This window comes from Mercurialis annua, linkage group LG5, assembly GCF_937616625.2.
Source record: "Mercurialis annua linkage group LG5, ddMerAnnu1.2, whole genome shotgun sequence".
Taxonomy (NCBI): domain Eukaryota; kingdom Viridiplantae; phylum Streptophyta; class Magnoliopsida; order Malpighiales; family Euphorbiaceae; genus Mercurialis; species Mercurialis annua.
The window spans coordinates 3,491,431-3,516,800 of NC_065574.1; the positions used below are offsets into that span (position 1 = coordinate 3,491,431).

At 31.9% G+C, this 25,370-nt stretch overlaps 2 protein-coding genes across 2 annotated transcripts; one reads left to right on the top strand and one right to left on the bottom strand.

Moving 5' to 3' along the window:
- Nucleotides 1-535: 535 nt before the first annotated feature.
- LOC126683037 (WD-40 repeat-containing protein MSI4-like) lies at nucleotides 536-6,796 on the bottom strand. Its single transcript, XM_050378856.2, has 15 exons — nucleotides 6,542-6,796; nucleotides 6,352-6,415; nucleotides 6,183-6,269; nucleotides 6,013-6,075; nucleotides 5,707-5,772; nucleotides 5,514-5,588; nucleotides 5,217-5,292; nucleotides 4,150-4,375; nucleotides 3,913-3,994; nucleotides 3,057-3,130; nucleotides 2,712-2,823; nucleotides 2,559-2,633; nucleotides 1,839-1,918; nucleotides 1,560-1,662; nucleotides 536-888 (listed from the first exon to the last, which is right to left on the bottom strand). The coding sequence occupies exons 1-15, from the start codon at nucleotides 6,739-6,741 to the stop codon at nucleotides 814-816; spliced, it is 1,458 nt and encodes a 485-aa protein (XP_050234813.1). The 5' UTR covers nucleotides 6,742-6,796; the 3' UTR covers nucleotides 536-813.
- Nucleotides 6,797-10,789: 3,993 nt separating this feature from the next.
- LOC126680757 (protein ROOT HAIR DEFECTIVE 3) lies at nucleotides 10,790-19,553 on the top strand. Its single transcript, XM_050375935.2, has 23 exons — nucleotides 10,790-10,955; nucleotides 11,721-11,870; nucleotides 12,024-12,090; nucleotides 12,184-12,286; nucleotides 12,625-12,695; nucleotides 12,803-12,866; nucleotides 12,955-13,020; nucleotides 13,181-13,228; nucleotides 13,312-13,374; nucleotides 13,477-13,533; nucleotides 13,789-13,947; nucleotides 14,032-14,100; nucleotides 14,206-14,297; nucleotides 14,785-14,863; nucleotides 15,570-15,735; nucleotides 16,002-16,126; nucleotides 16,366-16,628; nucleotides 16,713-16,809; nucleotides 16,908-17,072; nucleotides 17,681-17,785; nucleotides 18,475-18,569; nucleotides 18,654-18,750; nucleotides 18,928-19,553. The coding sequence occupies exons 1-23, from the start codon at nucleotides 10,952-10,954 to the stop codon at nucleotides 19,150-19,152; spliced, it is 2,430 nt and encodes an 809-aa protein (XP_050231892.1). The 5' UTR covers nucleotides 10,790-10,951; the 3' UTR covers nucleotides 19,153-19,553.
- Nucleotides 19,554-25,370: the final 5,817 nt, after the last annotated feature.

Genomic DNA, 25,370 nt, shown 5'->3' on the forward strand with positions numbered 1-25,370 from the left:
CATATCATTGGCTATATCAAAGATGATGCGATGGAGATAGACTATGTAAGAATTTTTCATATTTATATCTACTTCTTTCGGGCTTAAGATTATAATTATAGAATATTATGCGTTTAAATTTTTAAAAAGTCATTGTTTATTGAAATGTTTTCCATCGAATTCTAAAATCATTACTATATAAACAGTGACAATATTAAATTAAATTATATGCTGATATCAATGATTAAAAATGTTCTTAATAACAAAATGGCTAAACCCATCTAGAGGCCCTTATACTATATCATTTTTGTTCAAAAAGTCCTTGTACTATTTTTTATGTTATTCAGGTCCCTGTACTTGACAAAATTCTAATTTTTAGGTCCCTTTGAGGGACTGGAGGAACAAAAAAATTGTAAGTAAAGGTACTGGAAAAAACTAAAAAAGGACCTAAAAATCAAAAATTATATAAGTAGAGGGACCTGAAGAACAAAAAAATAGTACAAGGGCTTTTTGAACAAAAAGGATATAGTACAAGGGCCTCTAGATGGATTTAGCCTAACAAAATCAAAAAAGTACTTTAATCATAACCTGGATAGTTTTTTTATAACAATAATGTATAAGGTCTAAACTAGTTCTTTTTAATCAGCTATGGACATACTCTATGTTAGCAAAAATTAGCGGAAATTAATTAGTACAATACTGCAATTTTTAAACTGCGCAAACTACGTATTGAGGAGAACCAAACACGGTGGCCAAGCCTTCTAATTACACAGCCATCCTCCCAATACTTCCCAGCAATTTCAGTTTTCAAAAAGTAAAAAACTAGTCTTCCTTCTAACTTTTAAAATCTTCAAGTTCAGTGAGGATCTCCTCCTCTGTCCTGTATATGAAATCAATCATCCGCCATATCTGCCCACAAATCAATCATTACTTTGGTTCAGTGCTGTGATATCTCAATAATACACCCAAAATATGCATCAAATCAGATTTCAATTATTTCATGTTTAAATTCATCTAATGAATAACGATTGATATTTGCTTCTAGGTCTCGCAGGCAGGCAGACCCGATTGGAACTGGTTTATAAAAATTAAGACACTTAAAAGCAATTGCACCCGTGATAAACAAACCAAATCGCTTGAGCTTCTCATTATACAACACTACCGTTTCTTGACCAAGTGGTTAAACCGATATGGTCTAGTGGTACAAGGGGAAACATAATATAAAAATGCAACCTAAAGCCAGGGTACATAAATCGAACCGAACTAAATAACCAAACCAAACCCATATATTCAGTTCGGTTCAGTTCGAAGTTGGGAGTAAAAAGTTCTAGTTTAGTTTTGGTGCAAACTGAACCAAATCGGAAAACAAACTGGAGTGATTAGTTCAGTTTAGCTGAAAATTTTAAATTTCCTATAAAATCTGTTGTCTTGGGTTCAGTTTGGTTTGAACCCACATGCACATCCCTACTCAGAGCCAAAATTACTTGACATACTGAAGCTAAATACTATTCTACAGATTTAATTAAAAAATAAGTAAATACTATTCCACAAAAAAAATTGCAAAAAATTGCTTTACTGACCTGTAAAGTACCACCACCGCCTGAAGTACTCTCACAATCGTCAGAGACACTGACAATGGTCCATGGATCAGCAGCATTCCAATGGAAGTCAATGACCTTGTCCCTATATGCACATACGAAATTTCAGTTACCACAAAAAAATAAAATAAAATCAAATAATTTGCAATCTTTGCCCAAAACGAAACACAGACATCCAACTGGTAGAAAACTTCTGTCAATTGAGGTTACTTAAACAAACAAAACAGCTATTAAGTGTAGACGATATGTAAAGGTTCATACCTATGTCCAGCATGTCGGAAAAACAATCCTGGAGGAGCCATTGGCAAGTTTAATCCAAAAGTATCTTCCTTTTTATTAACCTGGAAGATGATGAACTTATCAGATGAGCAAGTTCAAAACTTCTGTGTAAGAAAAATGCCAGCCAAAAAGGGAAATGAGAGCACATAATGTCAATCTCCCATCCAGTCTGAGTTGCTGATAAAGGAAGCCAAAAATAAAATTATGATATGTTATCACTTATCAATGCCAATGTTACTGCAGAAAATGTACTTGCCTGACATCAATTCAGCCCTAATTGCTCGGAAAATTATGATATTTTTCATGGGCTCAATGTTTGAATAGTAAAAGAATATAAATGTTCAAGCAGCTGGATGGAAAATATGCTTTTAGACAATATGAGTTACATGGACCCTCTGCTCGGAATATAGCTAAGTATTTGTAGGGCATGCATTTGAATACTAGTCTACTGAACCAGTGATTAACTTAAGTAAAGAAAACAAACATCAGTGCACCAATCCCCAATTTTCACTTTTGCAAGTAAATCCATCTTTTTCCATTCAATGTTAATGTGTCAAGGATTATCTGAAAGTAGTAGAAGTGCGTAGTCTGCGTGTCCAGTCTGTCAAACTGGTGTTAATGTTTTCAATTGGTTATTCTACTGCCATATTTGTGGGATTGGTCATGAAAGAGAAAAAAAAAGGATAAATTTAAAGCACAAACCTTCCCATAATCCCAGATATTTAAGATTCCATCCTCTGCGGAACTTCCAAAGACAGAAGACTTGTGTGGAGACCACTGGTGACAAATGAATAAGTTTGTTAGCCACAAAAATATTCCCATTTTTTGGACATAAATAATAGAGAAAAAAAGAACCTGTACACAAAGAACAGAAGCAGTGTGACCCGCAAATTTGTGAATAGGCGACCCAACTCCACCAGAAGTGGGCCTCCGGCGATCAAACATATGAATAGTATTATCAGCGGACCTGAAGTACAGAGGTCATGTAATCAACCACATACTATCAAGTGCATAAAACTTAAAATGATCATAGGTACAAAGAACCATAAGTGAAACAGAAAACCAGGACAGAGATCAGCTTAAGCTCCATATATATGATAAAGGATATAATTAGAAAACTTTCATATGGTAAATCTTGTGATAAACGTAAATCTTGTGATAAACAGGGTACATAGAAGAACAGGCAGGAAATGAAAGTACCCTGTGAGAATGAAATTTACATCATGAGGATTCCAATCAACACAATGAAGATCAGAATTGTGAGCTTTCACGACCTGCCAGTTTGACAAAGATAAATCCAAAGATGTAGAAATTCTAACAATATGAAGTTGCAATTTCAGCTCTATTAAAAAATGTTTCCACTTACCATACCAAAGTTGAGTAATAACCACAGAAAACTAAAATTAAAAATATACATTACACTCAGAGCTCTATATACAATGAAAATTCTGCAGGGTAAATTAAGAAATCAAATGAACATTTTACTCTGCAATATTTCAAGAATTAAAGATTGCCAGTATAAGAACATAGCCACAGTTATAGTTAATATAGCTCAGCTAAGTCTGAGTCCCATATTATTAATGCCACCAGCTCCAAGTATACTTCTCCAGTGCTATTTGTTTAGAACCACAATCTCCAAAAGCAATACTAAAAAATAATTACTTCATATACTATGTTATCCTAAATCAATTTATTTTGCCTTCTGCTCTTTTCTCCCACTGCTCTCAATGTACTTACAATAAAGATGCATGCAAAGGTTAACATGGGACATCAATGAAATCATGTTGAACAATCTTCTACCAATTTATACCCAATGGTTACCACCTCCATTTTCATACTGGACAATAAATTTATTATTCAGTCATTTCCAATGTCACTCAATCGCTTCTACTAATCTATTTAAACCCATTTTTGCTTCTGCTGGCTGCTGCCTCTCCCGAATAATAGGGGCTGTATATGCAGATTGTCATTGTGAAAATCTTCATGGAGAAACATAACACTACAATAGTATATAGAAAAAATAATAAGCATAAATATAAATTAGGAAGATTGTGACCTTCACTACAGGACTAGAACCAGTTCTTGCATCCCAGAATATAAGGCATGAATCATCACCCACACTACAAAACTCCGTCTCACTACACGTTGAAAATATAAAACATGATAGAAATCAAAAGGGAGGAAATTTCAAAGGAGCTGAGGGACTAAGCTTCTAAAGAAAGTGACAAGCATATGATAGATGATACACTAGAAATTCATGAATGGATAATAAGTGTATTTTATTGAGAACTACCTTGATGGGCAAAATTGAACATCTTCAACCGTATCCTCATGCCCATGGTAGATACCACGGGGCTGGATAGAAGGACTTCTAGTAAATTTATCATTTCTGCCACCAAATTTAGAAGTGTGTTTGGCTTTGGAGCCACCAGATCCAGAAGATTTTGACGAAACTAGGCCATCTGCCAAGCTTGAGTTATGATCCTCTAAGCTCCACAGCACCACTGACTTATCCTTACCTACAATTAAAAAAACTCCAATCATTAAGGATATGAAACACTAGTTACAATAACAGGCTAAGCCAGCCGATGGGTAATAAACTGGCAGTTACTAACTATATATTTGTTTCAAAATGGATACAAAGTTTTAGTTCCTTTTTTATTTTATAACCAGATTTTAATTTTAAATTCAACAATGAGTCTTTCATGGAATTTTGATAAATTTTTGCTAGCATGAAAGAATATTTCAAGAATGTTCTCCACAGTAGCAGCCGCATGATCCCAAATCCATATGGCTACGACATGGTTGTTGATGTGGAGAATATTCTGTAAATATTATTTCATACCAGCAAAAGTTTACAAGAATTTCATCAAAGGCTCATCATTGATTTTAGAATTGAAGTCTGGTTACCAAAAAGAAAAAGAAGTTAGCATCCAATTTGAAACAAAGGGCATAGTTTGATTACTGCCATACTTTATTACACACCAGCCAACAATAGCTTAGGACCGGACAGGATAGAAAATTTTTCATAATCCGAATTGAATTACATAAAAAGATCGGTAAACAACATAGTAGAGTTTAGGAAGATTGCATGCCCTCTTAAAAAGATAATTGTTAAGTAGCTTAGGATAATCACATCCAAAGTGAAAGTGTAATACAATGGTTACACATTACTTTCAAAGATGGAAAACACTCTGGCATTTTACATGAAATGGTGGCTAACATAACAACATATCACACCTTAATGATGAAAACAAACTCCATGACACGTAATTATAAAACCTGTTATCAAGTCCCAAATATACCATGAAAGAAAATTTTGAGAATCCATGAATGGGAATAATAAAAATCAAATCCAACCTCCAGATAGCACAAAAGATGCAGTTGGACACATGGCAAGAGCAAATTCAGCATCATCTGTATGCCCTTTTAATACCTGGAATATAGTGAGACTAAGTTAATAAATGGAATTCATTTAAAAAAACCAACAAAAACCAAATTTACAGCAATGGATGAACACTTCATGTACATTAAAATAAATGATGCTTAACTCACAGGGGTCAAAGATAGAAAAGGTTGTATAATGCAATTTAATTACAGATGAAAAGAAATTAAAAAGTACTAAGACATAAACAATTGTCAGAATATAGGACAAACCAGATCTGGACACGACTCTGGAGCTCCCATGACAGCATGGCGATTGGGTTGAGCATCAATATCCCAAATGAGGACCTGTTTTAAAAGTGATCATATAATTTAAATTAAGCACCATTAAGAAATCAAAGTGAAAAGCAGTAATCAATAATTATAAATCCATTTTATAAGTAAAAAATGAGAACTAAATGCTTACTTCAGGACTATCAGTGTGTGTGGCCACTATCTTATTATTCTGTGGCAGTTCCCTGATTCTGTTCACCTGTAAAAAAAACACGTTGCAAACCTTAACATTCATTGATAATAAGAGAACAACAATGTGTGTATTGACACTTCTTAATTTGTTTCAATATTTTGACAGCATAAATTTTTTTAAGGGATCATTGGTTTCCCAGACATACATGTATATTGTATATAACTTGAAAACACTTCCCATTTTCCAAATTAGAAATATTCCATAAGGAAAAGTTATCCATATGCAAAAGTCACTTCTATAATTTACCTCGCCCGGATGTATGATGGTTTTATACTTCCTTACAAAGGGAGAGCGTGCTTCTTCGTTAAACTGTTAGATCATATAAAAATTAAGTCCTTAGTATTAACATTATTATAACAATTGAAAAATAGGTGCAAAAGGGAATGATTACTGCAGTATAACTATGATTAATATACCTGAGAAATATGCTCAGCAGCAGCAACCCTAGGTTTAACAACTTCACAATTCGCAATTACAAGCGTATTTGGAACACTTCCATCAGTCTGCTTATATGATAGGAAAATGAAACAAAATCCGTCACAAATCCGTCACAAATTACACGAACAAGCTACTAATTATCGTCACCTGTTCAGAGAGGTATAAACGCTGACGGTGCTTGTAAGTTGATTCTTCAAGCTCCGCACCCCATCTGTTGTATACCAGTCGATAAAAACGATCGATTATCAAATGATGTAAAACGCATTTTCCTACACAAAAGAAACCCTAACTTAAAAAAGACGATAAAAAACAAAGAACGTAGATATAAGTGACTGACCGGCAAGAGAGTGACGGCCACACGAGGTTGTGATTAGCAATCCAATCGTAGAGAACCGGTACTAATGTCTTCCATTGTGCATACCTGTCGTCTACTGGTTTCTGGTTCTTGCTCATTTCTACTTTCGGGTTGGTTTTCAATTTCTCTTCTGTGTTTTTTTTCTGAATGTTCTTCGGTTTCTCTCTGCTTTCCCGCCTCATTACTCCAAGCTCTGAGTGGCGCGTCAACTGTCAGTCTCGGAGTGTAGTTCCGTTGGACCGTTCTTGATTAGGAAGCTGGGCTTCAGTCTAGACCCAATATCGAATATCTGAGCGAGTAAAAAGTCATATAAGTCCCTGAACTTGTGACTCGAGATCAAATGACTCAGTTTCAACTATTTTAATCAATTAAATACAATACTCTCTTGATTAATCAAGGAGAAAGCTGAGCCATCCGAGTCTTTAACTTCGTTCATATTGTATGATTTTATTCTTAATTGACTTAATAATAAAGAATATTGTCCTAATTAATTAAAATCCCTAAAACTGAGTTTATTTAAATGTGAATTTTAAATTGAGAGACCGGATTGACCCTTTGTTCAGATCTGAATGTATTTTAAAGCCTGTTTCCTTGGACTATCTAAAATTACCTGTACATAATTGAACTAATTTCTATAACATTTTGTAAAATTCATAATTTTTATAAAAAAATAGTTTTATAATTTATTTAAATTATTTTGATGATGTACGAACATTGCTATAAATTATTTTGTTAGATCAACTACTTATTTACTTGATAGCTCAAATTATGCTTTAATTAATCAATATTTAAGAAGTCATGCACTTATTCATTTATTATTTGACTTATTTATATTATAATTGCTCGGCATCTAAATTACTATATTTTTTACTAGATAATTATACAAATTTAAATTCAAGAGCGTAAAAATTCTTAAAAAAGAAGTTCTAGGATCTAGATGCATCTTGTACTTATTTTTCATGAGCTGCAAGTCCTATTTTGCCACATTAACGCCACTTCGGGAAGGTTTATGTTTTGTTACGAGATGAACCAAATTAAAACAGAAAAATATATTTCGGGTAAAATTTGAGACATTTTAAACATTGGAATAATTTTTCGTTAAATATTTGAATTTTTTTTTATTTGGATTTTCGTGTAAAATGAATAGTATAAACTAATTTTAGGTAGGTTATTCTTCCAATATACACACTGACTTTATTTAATTTAATGCGCTTGACAGGAGTACAATTTTACTATTCTAAAACTTTATTTAATTTTCTGTCAAATTTTAAACTAGTACTAGTATTTTTATTTTTAATTCCAGGACTCATAACACAGAAATAGGTAATGAATCAACTTCTATTCATAGATTCATTAATGTTCTCACAATAAGTCTAATCATGAATCTTTATTGTAATTATGAATTATAAAACTTTAATTTAATTTATACAAATTTGGTAGTAATTAAACTAAGTCTAATTATTATACTATTTGTTAGTATTATTAAAATGACTCATTTACCGAAAGTATTAATGTCTAGGAGATCGCACCGTCCAATCCTTTTTGAAGAAAGCATATATGGGCGGCGATGTGGATCCCATCAAGTTGAATGAAATACAGATGGGTACCCAGCTATTTTAGCATTTTATTTTCTAGCCATTGATCTGTAGACACGTCATCAAATCCACTAAAGTCAGTTTTGATCAACGGCTGGTCCACAAATGATGAACCATCACGATGGCTGATGATTCGGAGGACAGCTTACTTACTAGCTGTTAAAATTATACTCTATTACCGAATTAAGCCCTAAAGTTAATAAATATAAAAAATCAAATTTATTTAATTCACATCCTACATATTTTAAAAAAATATATACTATAGATGTGTATTTTCAAATTAATTTGACTTTCTATTTAATTCTCTCATTTACAGTAAGTAGAGAAAATAATTAAGTATCTATATTGATTAATTATTTTATAAAAATACCACAATTATATTATTTAATTAAATAATTTTATGTATATTTTTCAAATAATATCATAGCATTTAATAATATTACTATAATTAATACAGTTATATTATATTTTATCATTTAAACGATGCTATAAAAAATAATTTAAAGTATTTTTATTTAATACAAAAAAAAAAGTACCTGAATTATAAGATTAATGAAATAATTAGAGCAAGTTCTTTGATTTTGTTCTATTTGTTTGGCATCATGTGATTTTTGTGGACACTTATAAGACTCATGTCTCAGGAATCTTTTTACAGAAGATAGGGTACATGAGCATGTGTTAATTTGTAGTTACTCAATTGTATTTTTCAATTTTCAAATAACAAAATTAACAATATGATTCTACTAATAAAAATAAAATAAAATGCTAGATATCATTTTACCATTGATATTTCTAAAACCAAACAGTTTTAATTATTAAACGGCACTTTACCTTTGAATTAGGGGGGAAAAGGGAATAAAGATCAAATTTGTGACTTTAAAAAGTACGCCATATACTTGACATTTTAGTTCATTTTATTCCTCAAATTTCAAATTGACCAATAATTTTATGTCACATTAACTCTAATTTGTATACAATGGTCTAGTTATTTTTTGCTATTTCATATGAAAGAGTAAAACGAATAAAAATAGTTTTAAAACCTATAAAATTAACCTTCAATAATTTGTTGCAATATAAACTTACAACTAACCATATGTTACCAACATAAAATTATCCCTTTAAAAGCATTACTATTAAAGTCTTTTGTTGATAGTAATAATTATCATTTATATCATAGTTAAAAAGCGACAGTGTTATAAAAATTCACCAATTTTACACATTTTCAATTTAAATATCGTCATTTCCATACATTAATTACCAATATTTTTCAATGCAATACACTATTTTAAAATCCACTGAAAATCGTTGACATGTCTCTATCCAGTTCATTCTGACATGTCACTATCTGGTTGTCAACTCAACGATTTTCACTCAGTGTATTGATTTGAAAAAAAATGATAGTTGGTATATGAAAATGACGATTTTTAAATGGCGTGATTAAAATGACAAAACATATAAAATTAGTGAAATTTTATAACATTAACCTCAGTTAATAACACATACAATGTAAAAGAAAAAAGGCAATTAAATTCGGCTTTATGATCTAAAAGAATCTAGATGTTCCTATCTCTTGTTAGCTATCACCGAAATTATTTTAAATTTGCGTTTTTATTTTATGTATCTTTCTCTTAAAATATGTAAAAAGCACATAACAATGTGCTATTTAATCAAATTCACTTATCGATATGAGCAACAATGAAAGTATTTAAAGACTTTACAGAAAAACATGTCTTAGATGGCAATGCTAAGTAATATTTTAATTGTGTAAACCGTTCTAGATATTTGGTGGTATCCATCGACATGTTCTCATAAAGGTATTTTTGATGGTGCTAATGATATGTAGGTGCGATTGGTTGTATCAGTGATTTTGCAGGTAAAATAATATTGGTTGAGACTAGACGTTTTCTTGGCGTAGCTATACTATTTGTAATAGAGGAATTGACGCCTCAAACATCGGCAAAGAGGTGTTACATATAGAACATAGCGATCTAGTTTTCAAAAAAGACAATAAAACACTTGTTAATGACTTTTTTTTGCAAATAAAACACAACGATCTATGGTAACAACATAAGTGTTAGAGTAGTATTAGAAGATATACTACATATAGTTTTCCATTTTTTGAATATATGAACTGTAAATATAATTGGATAGTCTGTTTGATGGCTAGAAAAACACTTGTTAATGACTTTTTTTGCAGTACTCATCACTTTGCTACGTAACTTCAAATGTGTTAAAAAGTCATTCATTTTTGTATTGTTCACATTTCATTTAATGGAATTTAGCATTTGACAAAAAAAGATAATATAATTATGAAAGGGGATAAATAATTTGATTTTACTGTGGATAATATTTACCAATATTAATGCATAATAATATGACTGTATATATCTCTCTAAAATCGATATGATTAATCCATTGAAAAATTGATTTATAGTTGTTTGTTTTTTTAAATTTTTATAGTTGGTTAAAATTCAATTAGCATACCAAAAACAAATTAATCTTTGGGAAAATAATCTTTTTACCTTGTAGGCATATTCTTTTTACCAGAAATCAGCAATTCATTATTTATTTATATTTTAAATCGAAAAGGCACAGTCAAGCTTATGCACCCTTTTTAAATTAAAATAAAAATAAAATTCCAAAGCAAGACACGCAAATACAAAAAAGAAAATAAAATTATATTTGTTTATTCTTTTCGATCTCTCTGCTTTCTTTATCAAATCAATCGATCTTCACTGCCTAACATTGCTTAGGTCAAATTAAGCTCCCGTCCCTCTCTAGTTTAGATCCAATTCAAATGGGTAATCTCTCAATTTTGATCTATTTGATCCAATTTCTTCATTTCATCTGCATTTACGTTTAATTTTTTATAAAAAAACTGAAGTTGTATTAATGTTAATTTTGCTTCGAATTGCTTGCTTTTAATTTGTGCTGTAGCGATAATAATTATGATGCGTTAGTTTTGTTTAATATGTAACTGCTTCTGCGGTTTCTGGTTTTGTTGTTAAATTGGTGGATTTTTAACTGATTAATTAAGGTTGAAACTTGTAATCATGCTATTTAATTAGTCAATTAGCTAGGTTTGACCCAATTTTAAACCGTAATTGGGGTTTTAAGAACTTTTTGTGTGATTGCATACTTGTTTTCGGGTTTTGGATATTGGATATTGGATCTTGGTGAAATTGTTAAATTTCTTTTGTGATATAAAAAGTTTGATACTTTGAGATTTGCATGAATTAGGATAACAAAATCGGAAAGTTCCGCTTACCGATTTTTTTTTCCTCGTCAACTTTAGCTTAGGATCGAGTAAAAAACATAAAGAAAATTTAGCTTAGGTATTGCTAATCAGTATTGGTTATGATATTGGTGTCTGATATTTTTCTTTTCGAGGTGTTGATTAAGTCTTACTCTGTCATTGAGTGCCTAGTTTGAGCTCTTTTATTATTTTCAATGTGAATAGAAATGAATGAGCGATATGTTTGAAGGCATAAAGGCGTATTATGTCATGAAGCTTTGGAAGCTATAGTTTACATTTCAATTTAATTTGTGAATTTTTGGGTTTCCAGCGAAGAGTGAAGAGAGTTGCTCTACGCAGCTGATTGATGGAGATGGTACATTTATGACTTCTGGACTAGAACAATTTATCAAAGAAGTGAGATTGGGGGAATGTGGACTATCATATGCTGTTGTCTCCATCATGGGTCCACAAAGTAGCGGTGTGTATTCTTCAATTTCTCCATTACCTTGTTTGATTTCTATAGTAGAAACAGAACAATACAATTCAGCTAGCGAATCATGAAAAGGTTTCCTTGAAGTAAATATAAGTCGCAGGTAAATAGGTTTAATTGTGTTTTCTACATATTGAACAGGGAAAAGTACTCTGTTAAATCATTTATTTGGTACCAGATTTAGAGAGATGGATGCATTTAAAGGAAGGTATCCTTCTATTCCTCTTATGTTAGATTGATTCTGTTTCTTTTATGTTCAAACAAGTTGGGTTTCAAATGCTTGACTTGTTACCCATTTCAGGTCGCAGACCACTAAGGGAATTTGGTTAGCCAAATGTGCTGGCATTGAACCATGTACACTTGTAATGGACTTGGAGGGCACTGATGGAAGAGAACGTGGAGAGGTAACCTTGTCAGTTCTTTCTTTCTTACTTGAATAGCTATTAAGCATTTTTCATTTATCAATTTCATCAGTACCCCTTGCATTTTCTGGTGTTTTCAGTTCTCTATCATCTCTTATATTCTGTCTAAAGTTTGAATTTATATAAAGACCATATTCTAACGATCATATTGTGGTACTACTAAGTTTCAAATGTTTTTGTTTTATCTACCTTCTGATATTTTAAACTCATTATGAATTGACCACAGCAAACATTTTCCTCATAAGGAACCCCCCCTCCTCTTTTCAGTTCCGTCCTTCTAGTAATTGCTCTCACGTCTCTGTACCAATCTCTTGTTTTAGGATGATACAGCATTTGAAAAGCAGAGTGCCCTGTTTGCCCTTGCTGTCTCAGATATAGTATTGATTAACATGTAAGATTTTTATCGAGTACTGGATCTTAGTACAAAAAATTTATTAGCATCGTACAAAGTGGTTACTTGTTAATGTCGTGCTTAATCTTGCTGGGGAACATTTTTAGGTGGTGTCATGATATTGGCCGGGAGCAAGCTGCAAATAAACCTCTTTTGAAGACTGTATTCCAGGTACTTGTACTGCAATAGTCTTTTATAAGCAATCATTCTGGATTTCATAACTTTCTATTGTTCTATCTCACAGTTTTTCTATTGCTAGGTTATGATGCGATTGTTTAGTCCGCGCAAAACAACTTTGATGTTTGTTATACGTGACAAAACTAGGGTATGTTTCTTATTTAGTCGATGTTTTTTTTGGTTTAGTTGATGTTGCAACTTAAGAAAGATCGTTATTTGATTTATAAATTTTGGTTTGATCTTCAGTGTCTTGTTTAAAGAAATCTTGGATAAATGTTTTATTATGTTTTGATATTTGTTGCTTACAGACACCACTAGAGAATTTAGAACCGGTTCTGAGAGAAGATATTCAGAAGGTAAAATATGTGCTACTTTTATTCTTGTTTGTTGATTTATGGGAGTACTTTTTTTTACGGCACGTTTTCCCCTTAACCTGCAGATATGGGATGGTGTTCCAAAGCCACAAGAACACAAAGAAACGCCTTTAAGTGATTTTTTTAATGTGAGATATTGCGTTTTCCTTAGCGATAAGCTTCCTCCTCTAATAGACAAGAAAATATGCAGCTTTTGTGATGATCTGTTGTTGCTTGTGATTCATCAATAGGTTGAAGTTGTTGCACTTTCTAGTTATGAAGAAAAAGAAGAGCAATTCAAAGAGCAGGTGAGCGTAGTTGCCTATCTATTTATATAGCATACTCGTGGCATATACACAAGAAGTTACATTTCCTTTTTAGAGATTCATGATTCTAGTTCTTTATGGATTCAACAGTCCTTACTTCTTACCATTGAAGTGAATCACATTCAAGTGAATTTACTTCTTGTGCAGATTTTAGTCTGTAATATATAATATAGGCCTAGTTTTTCTGGACTAGGGAATTTTGTTTGACATTCCTTTGCGAATCTGCTGATTTACAAGGTTGCTAGTTTGAGGCAACGATTCTACCATTCTGTTGCCCCTGGCGGGCTTGCTGGAGATCGGAGGGGTGTTGTTCCTGCTTCTGGTTTTTCTTTTAGTGCTCAGCAAATGTGGAAGGTCATTAAGGAGAACAAGGATCTAGACCTTCCCGCCCACAAGGTAATTTTGTAAGTGTTTTCTAGGACATGGGCGCTAACGCTTTATCATTCTGTTTTATGACTTCTTATGTTCTTCCATTTACAGGTAATGGTTGCCACAGTACGCTGTGAAGAAATTGCTAACGAAAAGTATGCTAATTTCAGCGCTAATGAGGTATGGTATTTTTTTTATCATTATTGTAATTCCTTGAGATTTGATAGAATTTTTATTTCTACTATGGTTAAAACATGGCTTCGCTGATCTTTTTCTCTTAAACAGGAGTGGTGCCAAATAGAAGAGGCTGTGCAATCTGGTCCAGTCTCTGGCTTTGGCAAGAGGCTCAGTTCAATTCTAAATACTTGTTTTTTAGAGTAAGTGCCATTGATCTCAGACTGTTTCATGTTATGTTTGATAGAAAGCTTAATGCTTCTGCTTTAAGCTGTGTGGGCATGTATTATCTATAGCCGATGCACTTTGTTGGCACATTGGTTTTGTCTCTAGTTATAGGGTGGAGACAGATCTTGTTGACCAGTGTTTGTAAGATGGGATTGTATGAGAGCTACATGTTAAATCATCTGCTGGTCTAATTTTGTATGAGGTTTCACATGGTCATTTTATTGTCCTAACACTACAAATGAAGCCAATGTGATCCCTTTGCTGTCTTTGACGATTTGTACAAGGAATAAGAGTGGTTTTGTTTACTGATCTTCTCTGCATTTGTTTTCGATGCCATTGATACTGTGCTCTGGATATACGAATCTTTTTCTGAGCTCTTATTTCATGGCCTAGGATCATCATCAAAATCCATGCTGTTAAATTTGTTAATATCGTGAAGTTCTTGTTTTCTTGTAATTCTAGGTATGATGCAGAAGCTATCTATTTTGATGAAGGAGTCAGATCTGCAAAGAGAAAACAGCTTGAAGGAAAATTGTTGCAAGTAATTCATCTCTTCATTAGTATTTAGTTTTTGGCAGCTTTAAGCTATTTTGATCTATGCAGAAAACTTCACCATTTTAGTGAAAATATTGGTTATTTATCTATGCATATGTCTACCCACAAGCAACTAAAAGGTAAATAATGAGAGAACGAGAAATTACATTATGATATGGTCACCGGTGATCATTTTTCGGGGTGAAGTTTTCATGTGATGGAAGGGGTACCCTCTATCATGTAGCTCAATGTGCAATGGACCTCGCGATGTGGCCATGATAAATTAAAAGGGAAAGAGAGGAAATAATCTATTTGAATTAGAACAGGTGCTACTTTGAAATCAATGGCTGTCTTTAGAAGAATGAGCTGTTAGTAAAAATATGAAGGCAAAAGGGAAAAATAATCTTTATACTTGTGGCTGGATTGGACTACACAGGAGGCCCTTGGAAGCCTTTGTTGTGACTCGCAAGGTTCCAGCTTTTCGATGATTCTCTAACCAAATTGGAGTCTAAACGTTAAACTAGGACACATCGCATTTCTTTCATGTTTTTGTGGGTGTCTCCTTTCTTACAATATTTTTATTTTTTATTTCTGCATTTTCTATGTGTAAATTGATTTTTCATATGGCTTATATATCAATAATCTACAAGAAGTTAAACAAGTGTGTATTTTTTTTGAACTTCTGATTAATTTTCAGTCTTTAAATTTGGCAGCTTGTCCAACCGGCCCACCAGTCCATGTTGGGACATATACGGTCAGGAACTCTCGACAAATTCAAGGAAGCATTTGATAAGGCCTTGGCTGCTGGGGAAGGATTTTCTTCAGCCGCTTATTCATGCACTCAGTCTTACATGGCTACATTTGATGAAGGATGTACAGGTACTGTTAACACTTCAGTCATTGAAAGATGAAAAAAAAAAAAAAAAAATTAATGAAAAAATATAAGGCATATAGTTCATCAAGAATTCTTGTAATTTGGAGTGAAAATAGTCTGGTAAGGAATTTGATCATTAAGATCATTAATAAGGGTGGGTGAATCGTATTTGTTCTATTCTACCCCATTTTGTATGAGTACTTAAAATTAGACTTACTGACTGGACGGTCTTGACTGATGAAAGTAAGTTTGATACTATTGATTGTTACAGATGCTATAATTAAACAAGCAAACTGGGACACTTCTAAAGTGAGGGATAAGCTTCGACGTGATATAGATGCTCATGTGGCTTCTGTCCGTGCTGCTAAGCTGTCCGAACTTACATCATCTTTTGAGGTTTGATTGAATACAGCTTGCTCTCCTTGTTGATTTTTTTGGCATTATGTTATCATTTCATTTGATGATACACTGTTTCATTTCATAGAAAAAAAATATAAACCTATCCAAAATTTTGGATCTACTGTTATTTTGTAAAAGCTTGTTTGACACGCTTAGCAACAGCTAACGGTTTTTCCAGTTTTATGATTCCTAGATGTTTGTATTCTGTGCCAAAATTTCACTGCAAGTATTTACAGGCAAAATTGAACGAGGCATTATCAGGACCTGTTGAAGCTCTTCTTGATGGGGCTAACAGTGCGACTTGGCCAGCAATACGGAACCTTCTGCAGCGCGAGACAGAATCAGTCGTTACTGGTCTCTCCAGCGCACTTGCTGGCTTCGACATGGATGAGCAAACTAAGGAGAACATGCTTAGCAGTTTGAAGAATTATGCAAGAGGTGTAGTTGAAGGAAAAGCAAAGGAAGAAGCTGGACGAGTCTTGATCCGTATGAAGGACAGGTGGCAACTCCTGGATGTTTTTAAACTCAGTTTAATTAATTAATGAGTGCATCTTAATTATTTACCCTTACATTACATATGCAGGTTTTCAACGTTGTTCAGCCATGATTCTGATTCAATGCCACGAGTTTGGACTGGAAAGGAAGATATTCGAGCGATCACTAAAACTGCTCGGTCCGAGGTATGTTGCAACTCATGTTCCATTAAATCTGAATCTACATTTCATTTTCTATTTTCTTATTGCATTTAGGTCTTGATTATTGATTTAACCTTCGACAGTCCTTGAAGTTGTTGTCTGTGATGGTTGCAATTCGTTTGGATGATGAAGGTGATACTGTTGAAAGTACCCTATCATCTTCTTTGTTGGATTCCAAGAACAGTGCTGCTGTTACAGAGAGAAGCATCACCAAGGCTGATCCCCTGGCCTCAAGCACTTGGGATGAGGTTGACTTTTTCTTAATGTTCATATGGTCTTTTTTCTTTTTTTCTTGGTCAAGAGTTTTATATTTGAGCATTGTTAATAAAGGTGCATCTAGTTAATTGCAAGAAACGGGGCTTTGAAGGAACGCATCATGTCCTGCACAAGCATTAGATTGTTTTTTCTAGCATAAATCATAGGAGTACTGGAAACTGCTTATTTTGACTTTACCAGAATAACCAACTTCGGTATGAAGTTGAGTGGTTGGATGCTTTAATTTCATTCATACTATACTTTTGCAATTTCACTGTTATTATATGTTCTTTATGCAATTATAGAACATGGTGCATGGCTTGCTAATTCTGTTCATGGTACAATAAGTGGCCTCATATCTTCAATCATGTTTTTCATGTTAGTATCTGATGGCCTGTAGCTACTTTGTTTGAATATATAGTGATTTGACAGGAAAATTCTAGCTCAGCATGTTTGGATAAATTAATAGGGGTATTGTGCAGCTTCCTTCATGATCTGCTTTAGAATTCTGCTAGTCTTTCTGGAGTGCATTAATTGGACAAGGGCTTTTACTTTATCATAAATCACCAATCAACATAAATAACTGAATCTCCTATTACAGATTCCCCCATCGAGGACACTGATCACCCCTGTCCAGTGTAAATCTTTGTGGAGACAATTCAAGGCAGAGACAGAGTACAGTGTCACCCAGGCTATATCTGCTCAGGTATGTTAATTCTCAGATATAAACCATTTCGCACACCTATGCTGGGGCATGTATACTCACACAAGTGCACAGATACATATCAGTTTCATGTGGATCAGAAAGAATGATATAAACTTTCATCTTAGGCAAAGTGCCTGCTGTTTACTGTATTGGGCGATGATAGGTTTCTAAAAAAATGCAGAGTCCAGTTTCTAGTCTCTACGTTTGGTCAACAACTATTTGGGAACATGAACTGTTTGAATATCCAATGAAATTATAATCAGTTAGTCAACCAACCAGTGCAAAAACATTGCCCTGCTATGTCTGCTTTAGTGCTTTATAATCCATAGCTTTCTGCTTGTAATGCTGCTATTACATGGCTATTATGAGCTATATTTGTTTCTTTTCACATTTATAGAAATTGGAACTGTGAACCAAGCTCTTCTCAGTGAGAAGGGACTCTATTCACAATTGTTGTTCTTCTTTCAGCAGTGGAGACTATTTATCAATTTCTTTATGACTTTATCTCTGTATGGGGTTGTAGCCTCAATACGTTATATTGGCTTTGGCTGAACTGAGATGTGTAGATGTAGAATCTAGGGTTTTTTTAAAGCATGTTGAACTGTGGGTTTTACACATCAACATACTTCATGAATGACCTTCATACTTCTATAATATATTTCATCAATTTGCTCTGTTTCAATTTTCAGGAAGCCAACAAACGCAGTAACAACTGGTTGCCACCACCGTGGGCAATTGTTGCCTTGATCGTGCTGGGATTTAATGAATTTATGACACTACTGAGGTTGCCTCTTTATAATATTCTTGTGGAATTAATTATTGTTGTATACATGACATGCTAATCTTTTGGGTACTTTTTTCATGGCAGGAATCCCTTTTATCTGGGTTTCATCTTCGTAGTTTTTCTACTCGTTAAAGCCTTGTGGGTTCAACTAGACGTTTCCGGTGAATTTCGCAATGGCGCTGTAAGTGTTATCTTTATACAACTTCCTTTTAAAAATAATTAAATTTGGAATCTGAACTTAGACCATAACTAGTATGGAACTTTGTCCTTGCTCAATTTTTGTGGAACTTCCTGCATCAGAAGTAATTCTTTTAGTGTGCTAAAAAATAATCCTAATCCGTGACTGTTCTGTTGACAGCTTCCCGGGCTAATTTCTTTGTCAGCAAAGTTCCTTCCTACAGTAATGAACCTTATCAAAAAACTGGCCGAACAGGGGCAGGTGCCTGCTCCTAATGATCCTCATAGAAATCCAACACTATCGGCAAACAGTTTCCGCAGTGGCAGTGATATGTCAAGTGCTTCATCTGGAGTAACTTCCCCCGAAAATGGGACCGAATACTCGAGCTCGTCGAAAGATGACTAGGTGAAAGAAGTAATCTTATCCGTAAACTCTTCTAATATTGTTTGAAGATGCTAGAATTCTGCTCGCACATGTTTGTGGGCGGTTGTATTATGGTCCACGATTGTGAACTCTTGTAAACATGCAAGAGGAACAGATTTTGAAGGCATTAGTTTTAGTGTATGTGCCACATACAGGGGGCTACTATTTGTTTCTAAGAAAGCCCCATTAAATAGTGTTCCTATGTTTTAGTATAGGTTTTGACTTTTCCTCCTTTTCTTTTGGTTCCTTCTTTTATTAGTTGAAGAGGTCTTTATAAGAACATTGATAGTGAGTGGTCAATCATGCTGGTATGAATTCAATTTTGTATTTGATAATTAATTCCTCTGTTTGCTTTATTGTATCTGGCTGTGGTGTGTTGTGTACCTTGATCCTTTTTAATTTAAAGTTTCTTTTTGCTGAAAAAAGAACGCGTAGATGCGTCTTTTTGTGTTGTATGGTTCTGTTTTATGTTGCATTGAAATTTATCGAATGCTATGCTTTGGTGCTTGTTTTCATCTTTCGAAACACTTATAAAACTTAGAAATTTTACATTCGTAACCTATTGTTATAAAAAATAGTCGTTTCGGCAATTTTTAATTTAGGGTTTCGTTCCATAGTCTTGTTATTGGTAGAGAAGTTATTGTTGATTTTGATTGTGATTCAATAGTCATAATTGGTCAGTGTTAATAGTGTTTTATGTAGTAAACCCTACTCCATTGATAATGCCAGTTCATTTCTGGGTTTTCTCATTTATGTTTAATTTTCATGTTGATGTCCGTATGTCAGAAACTGACTTGTGGCTGTGGATTACTACCATGTTTCCTCCCATTAAATTGTATAATTTTGTCTGCATTTTTGGTGCATTTTCTCACTTTGTTATTTTTGGTTATTCACATTAAATGATAGCTATCCTTTCAGAATCTTATGACTGGAATAGATTTTCTAGAAGAGGCTTTCCAATTTTATTTTAGCAAAAGGTCATCAATTTTAAGTCGATTAACCTCCAAACTGGACTGTGAACTACAATTTGAGAGATTGACCTAAAATTAGAAAGTATTGTCGATAATTAATTAAAATTATTAATTGTGAACTAATTAATCCTAAAGAGTAAGTTTAGGGATTATGATAACTCTTTGTTCAATTTAATTGGAAATTAAATTGATAAATGACAATTATACATTTCCAATTTTTAGATCAATAAATGACAACTATACATTATAAACAAGTTTACAGACCGGAATGACTCATTTTTGTCATTAATTAACTTAAAGTTATTTTAACTGATTTAAACATAAAAAATATTATTTTTAATTTATCAAAATGAACGAAAGTGAATTATTTGATCTAGAATCACAAATATAGAAACATGATTAACCTTTTGCTCATAAAAAAAATGTTGCAATCTAATATCTATTTGTTAGGAGAAAAAAATTGTTAAGGAAAACAGTAATTTTAGAGGGGGAATTTTGGCATTCGTAAAAGAATTTAACGGCTTTAGCTGAATTGAACTGAATGGCGAAGTCATATATACTAGGGTCAATCTCACCATATAACATCACATTTAGCGTTTTTTTCGATTTAAACCTAATTTTTAGAACATTTCATCCATTAGGCCAACTTTTTCAAACTTTTCATTCCTGATATGCATTTTATGTTTTGTTTTTCGCTAAAGTGACGTCGTTTTTTATCGTACGGACGACCAAAACGACGTCGTTTTAGGCATTTATGCTAAAATATGACACATAACGAAAGGTTGTGTTATTACTTGAGACGTTTTAAAGGTTGGGCTTAATAAAAGTGGTGCTATTTCGTGAGATTAACCCTATATATTATAAGGAGCATTTGCCCCCTTTATTTTTTTTTTAAAAATACAACTTTTTATATAGAGTTAATTTTAATTTGTACAAATTATCTAAATAATATTATAGATTAACCCTTTTACTTTCAATAAATTTAACTTTTTATACATATACTATTGAAGCTCTAACTTGTTGATTGAAAAACGGTAAATTTGACACGAGGCCATAGTAATTATCTTATAAGTTAAATGATGAGTGCCTCAAAACTTGATGGTCCCGCTCATAAATTGTTGGCGTGGGTGTGCCTTAATATGTGTTACAAAATCGAATGGTCTTATTCAGGCTGACCCCGACGGTAGATATGGAGATTCATTTCATATGTGCCACTTTCTTCTTCTTATTTATTATATTGCATGGATCGTTCTTGCAATTAATTATAAAAGTTTCACAAGATTAAAATGCCCTATGCAAAATATTAAAAAAAGAAACAAAATTTAATATCAAATATAACATACGTCAAATTTGACACAAATTATAGTAGTGCATTGAAGTTAAATTTTAAAATTCAATGTTAAATTATAGTATTAGTATAATATCTTAGCATTGTATTAGGGTTGTTCTAAAATTGATAAACATTTGTTAAGGTAGAAATTGCTATTTATAAAAAGATAACATTATCTTTAAATTGATATATTTTCTTGTAACATTTTGTTTTATCATTTCTTGTAACATTTAAGTAATAATGCATATTTGAGTGAGCCTTTTGAATGAAAACATATGTATAGACAATAAAAGTCTAATTCCCCCCTTAAACTAAGCATAAGTAGCAAAAAGAGATCAAGTTCGTAGTGAAAACGAAACGGAGTTAAAACCACATACCAACTCAGCGACATTTTGGAAGAACGAAACGAATCTTTATTAATTATTTAAATATAACAAAAAATGACATCTATTTATAATTGATTAAAATATGGACATGTTAAAGTACTTTAATTATCAAAATTACCAATGAACTATAACTCGAATGATATAAATGTTGAACAATATTATGTTAAGGTCGTGAGTTCAATTACTTCCACAGTCTCTCCCCTTTTTCCGATTATAACTTTTTATCAAAATTCAAAATACAGATAAGTTATTTTTTTTTGTGGATGAAAGGGGTTTGATAATTTATGGCATAGCATTTATGGGTATGCAGAGAAATTGATATCAGATAATAAAATCAGAGATATAGGTTATCAATCCCATCAACTGATTTAGTACTAAACCCAGAAACCATATTTATTTCTAAAATTAATAATGAAGCAGAAATACAGATTTTCTTTTGTTTTCAAGAAAAATAAAAATGTAATGTTTACAAGGCAAATCCTATCCTCATTGCAATTACTGATAGTGTTGGGCCAATCAGGTATAGAACTATAATCCTGATACACCTGACACTATCGAAATTGGACTGACCCTATTTACACCATATCTTAGTAATTTTATATTTGTTTTAATTTATCATGTTCTTTTCTAAATGTTTATACTTCACTTAATTGCTAACGTGTCACCTTAAAATTGGAGGAGGAACTAATGTTTTCCCTACATTTAGGGTAGAGTTCAGTATTACTATAAAAAATCCTGACCTTTCATCCTATTTTCAATCCTATTTTAACATTGTAAATCAGTCAATTTTATTCTATTTTATATATTTTTTTTTCATTTTAATTGATCTTTTTTTATTTCATAAAAATTCTATAAATTGATCCTTTTTGTATTAAATTAACTTTTTATAGTAAATTGATCATTTTTGAAGAATTCTTTTAAAATTTTGTCAGATAAATAAACATCAATTTTATGTTTTAGGGTATAATTGAAATAAAAAGATACAAAATAGAAAAAATTGACAAATTTTCAACGTCAGAGTAGGATTGAAAAGGGGATGAAAGGTCGAGATTTTTTAAGGCATTAAGACTTAAAAAACCAATGTATGATATTTAAAGCATTATTTAAAAAAAATCCAATTTGTGATCGAACCAGAGTGGTAATCGGTTCACAATTCAGCCTGTTAAACCACCGATTGGACCACTATATATATAATGACTCTTGAAACAATAAAATAAAATTAGATTTTATGTATCGGATCTTGTAGTTTTACAAAAATTAAAACTAATAAATTATAATAAATTAATAAAAATTGGCAAGTTTTTATAGTTCAACATGTTTATTATTTTATCGGTTCATATGATTATTTCGGTTCAAATGAATTGACTTGTTTTTTCTTTTAAGAAGAATCAAACTGAATTGACATTTGATTCGCAGTCGAACCAACTAGTACGGTTTTTTAAAACCCTGTTTTACAGTAAAATAAGGACATTATTTATTTTTTATTTTGACGAAGGTAAAATTAAAACAAGTTAATAATCATAGATTTGCATAGACTTAATGCATCCAACTAATTTCTAAGCATGTAATAGATCAGAGACCTTAAACAATTCAAAACTCTTCCAACTTTCATTCCCAACAATGCATCCAACTTATTTTATCATGTAAGGAGGAAAATATTTTAATATTATGAGAAAATTTAATCTCACCACTTTAACATAATAATTTCCAACATATAATTCATTGGTCTAACAAATTTATATATTTTATTTTTGTTGTGACTTATTAAACTATCATATAAAATTGAATAAAGGGTCAATTTGGTTTATGGACTTGCAATTCGGAATCAAATAATTCATTTTGATCAATTAAAGATAATTTTTTTTTGTGTTTCGGATAGTTAAGGACAAAACTATATAATATGAATAAGTTCATAGATCAAAATGACCTAACTTTATTCTTGAATGATCTAAAAAAATTAAAAAGATCCTTAATTAGTATGCAAATTAAAAATATTATTTTTAATTAATCAAAATAATTAAAAATAAATTATCTAATTTAAAATTACAAATTCAAAAACCGAATTAACCTTTTGCTCATATGAACTTTAACAGATGATAACATATCTTCAAATGTTTCCATTTTAAAGTTCTTTTCAGTTCAATTGTTTAGTCAGCTCTCAATCATAGTCTTTTCATAATTTCTATAACAACTAATTGTCTCTAAATTTGTTGACATTTTGCTCACATAAGTCCAAATAAAATACTATCTATAACATTGATTAGTTTATATATAATTGACCTTCATCAACCCTCACTTGACTACCTTATTTGCAATTAATAGAGAGGAAGCAAAATTTGTTGGTTTTGTTGTTACTTATTTTATTTATTTTTCAATCTCGTCAAAAAATTGCATCAATAACTATTAACTGCATTATCCAATATATGTAACATAAAATCAATTAAATTTTATTAATTATAGCCCGATTTGAATGATAATTGTAGCAAAGTTTTTATAATTAATAAATTAAGCATAATTTTGATGTCGAAACATCCACTGAATGATTGATTATTATAGTATTTTTTTATAATTAGAAAAGTAAAAGCGTTTATGGAAGGAATTGAACTCACAACCTAGTAAAATGCTTTTTAGTGCTTATATTATTTGAGTAATAACTCATTGATAATAGAATATTATAATTAAAAAAACAAATTAAAAATCATCCAATAGGTAACACGTTAGCAAAATTAAGTACAATTATAGTTGAAATAAAAAAAAAATCAGAATATAATTAATAAAATTAAAAAGTTCGATTGTAATTGATAAAAAACGGACATTTTAACTTTTTAATTCAAACTCCCAAAAAGTTTTGAATTCATTTAAAGGCTCAAAAAAGGATCCAGCATTAATAAGAAGCAGGTAATGGGTATTTAAGCCACCTCAATAAAAGGAGGAAGGTGGTGGTGAACTGGCAATTGAAGTCATACAGAAAAGTTGAATGGACAGGATCAAATTGATGATAGTAAAATGAGTTAATCCAACGGCCAATACTCATCCAGCTGTGTCAATCATAACCACCATTAATGTCCCCCTCCTCCCAGTTATAGTTTCAGTGATCCTTTATTATGATTGACAAAGAATAGCTGGCTGCATTCTTTTAAGGGAAAATTACATAATGGTGTATGAACTTTTTTAAATATACTATTTCAGAGTTTCAACTTTTATTTCTTATAAGTTAACTTCCTAAAAATGTTATAAAATAAGTGTTATTTGCCGTTTTCGGTCATCGGTAAGCTAAAAGACGAGTAAAGCTCCATATTTACTTGAATATCAATGTTATATTAATAAAATATTAGAAATAATTTGTTTAAATAATTTTTTTATGTGGCATAAAATTACAAGGCAAAATGATATTTTTATCTACAATTTTGTTCATATTGTCAAATATATCCCTAGAAAATAATTTGAACATTCTGATCCGTCAATTTTACGAATTGGGATAAATAAATCCAATTCATTTTAAATCTATTTTCA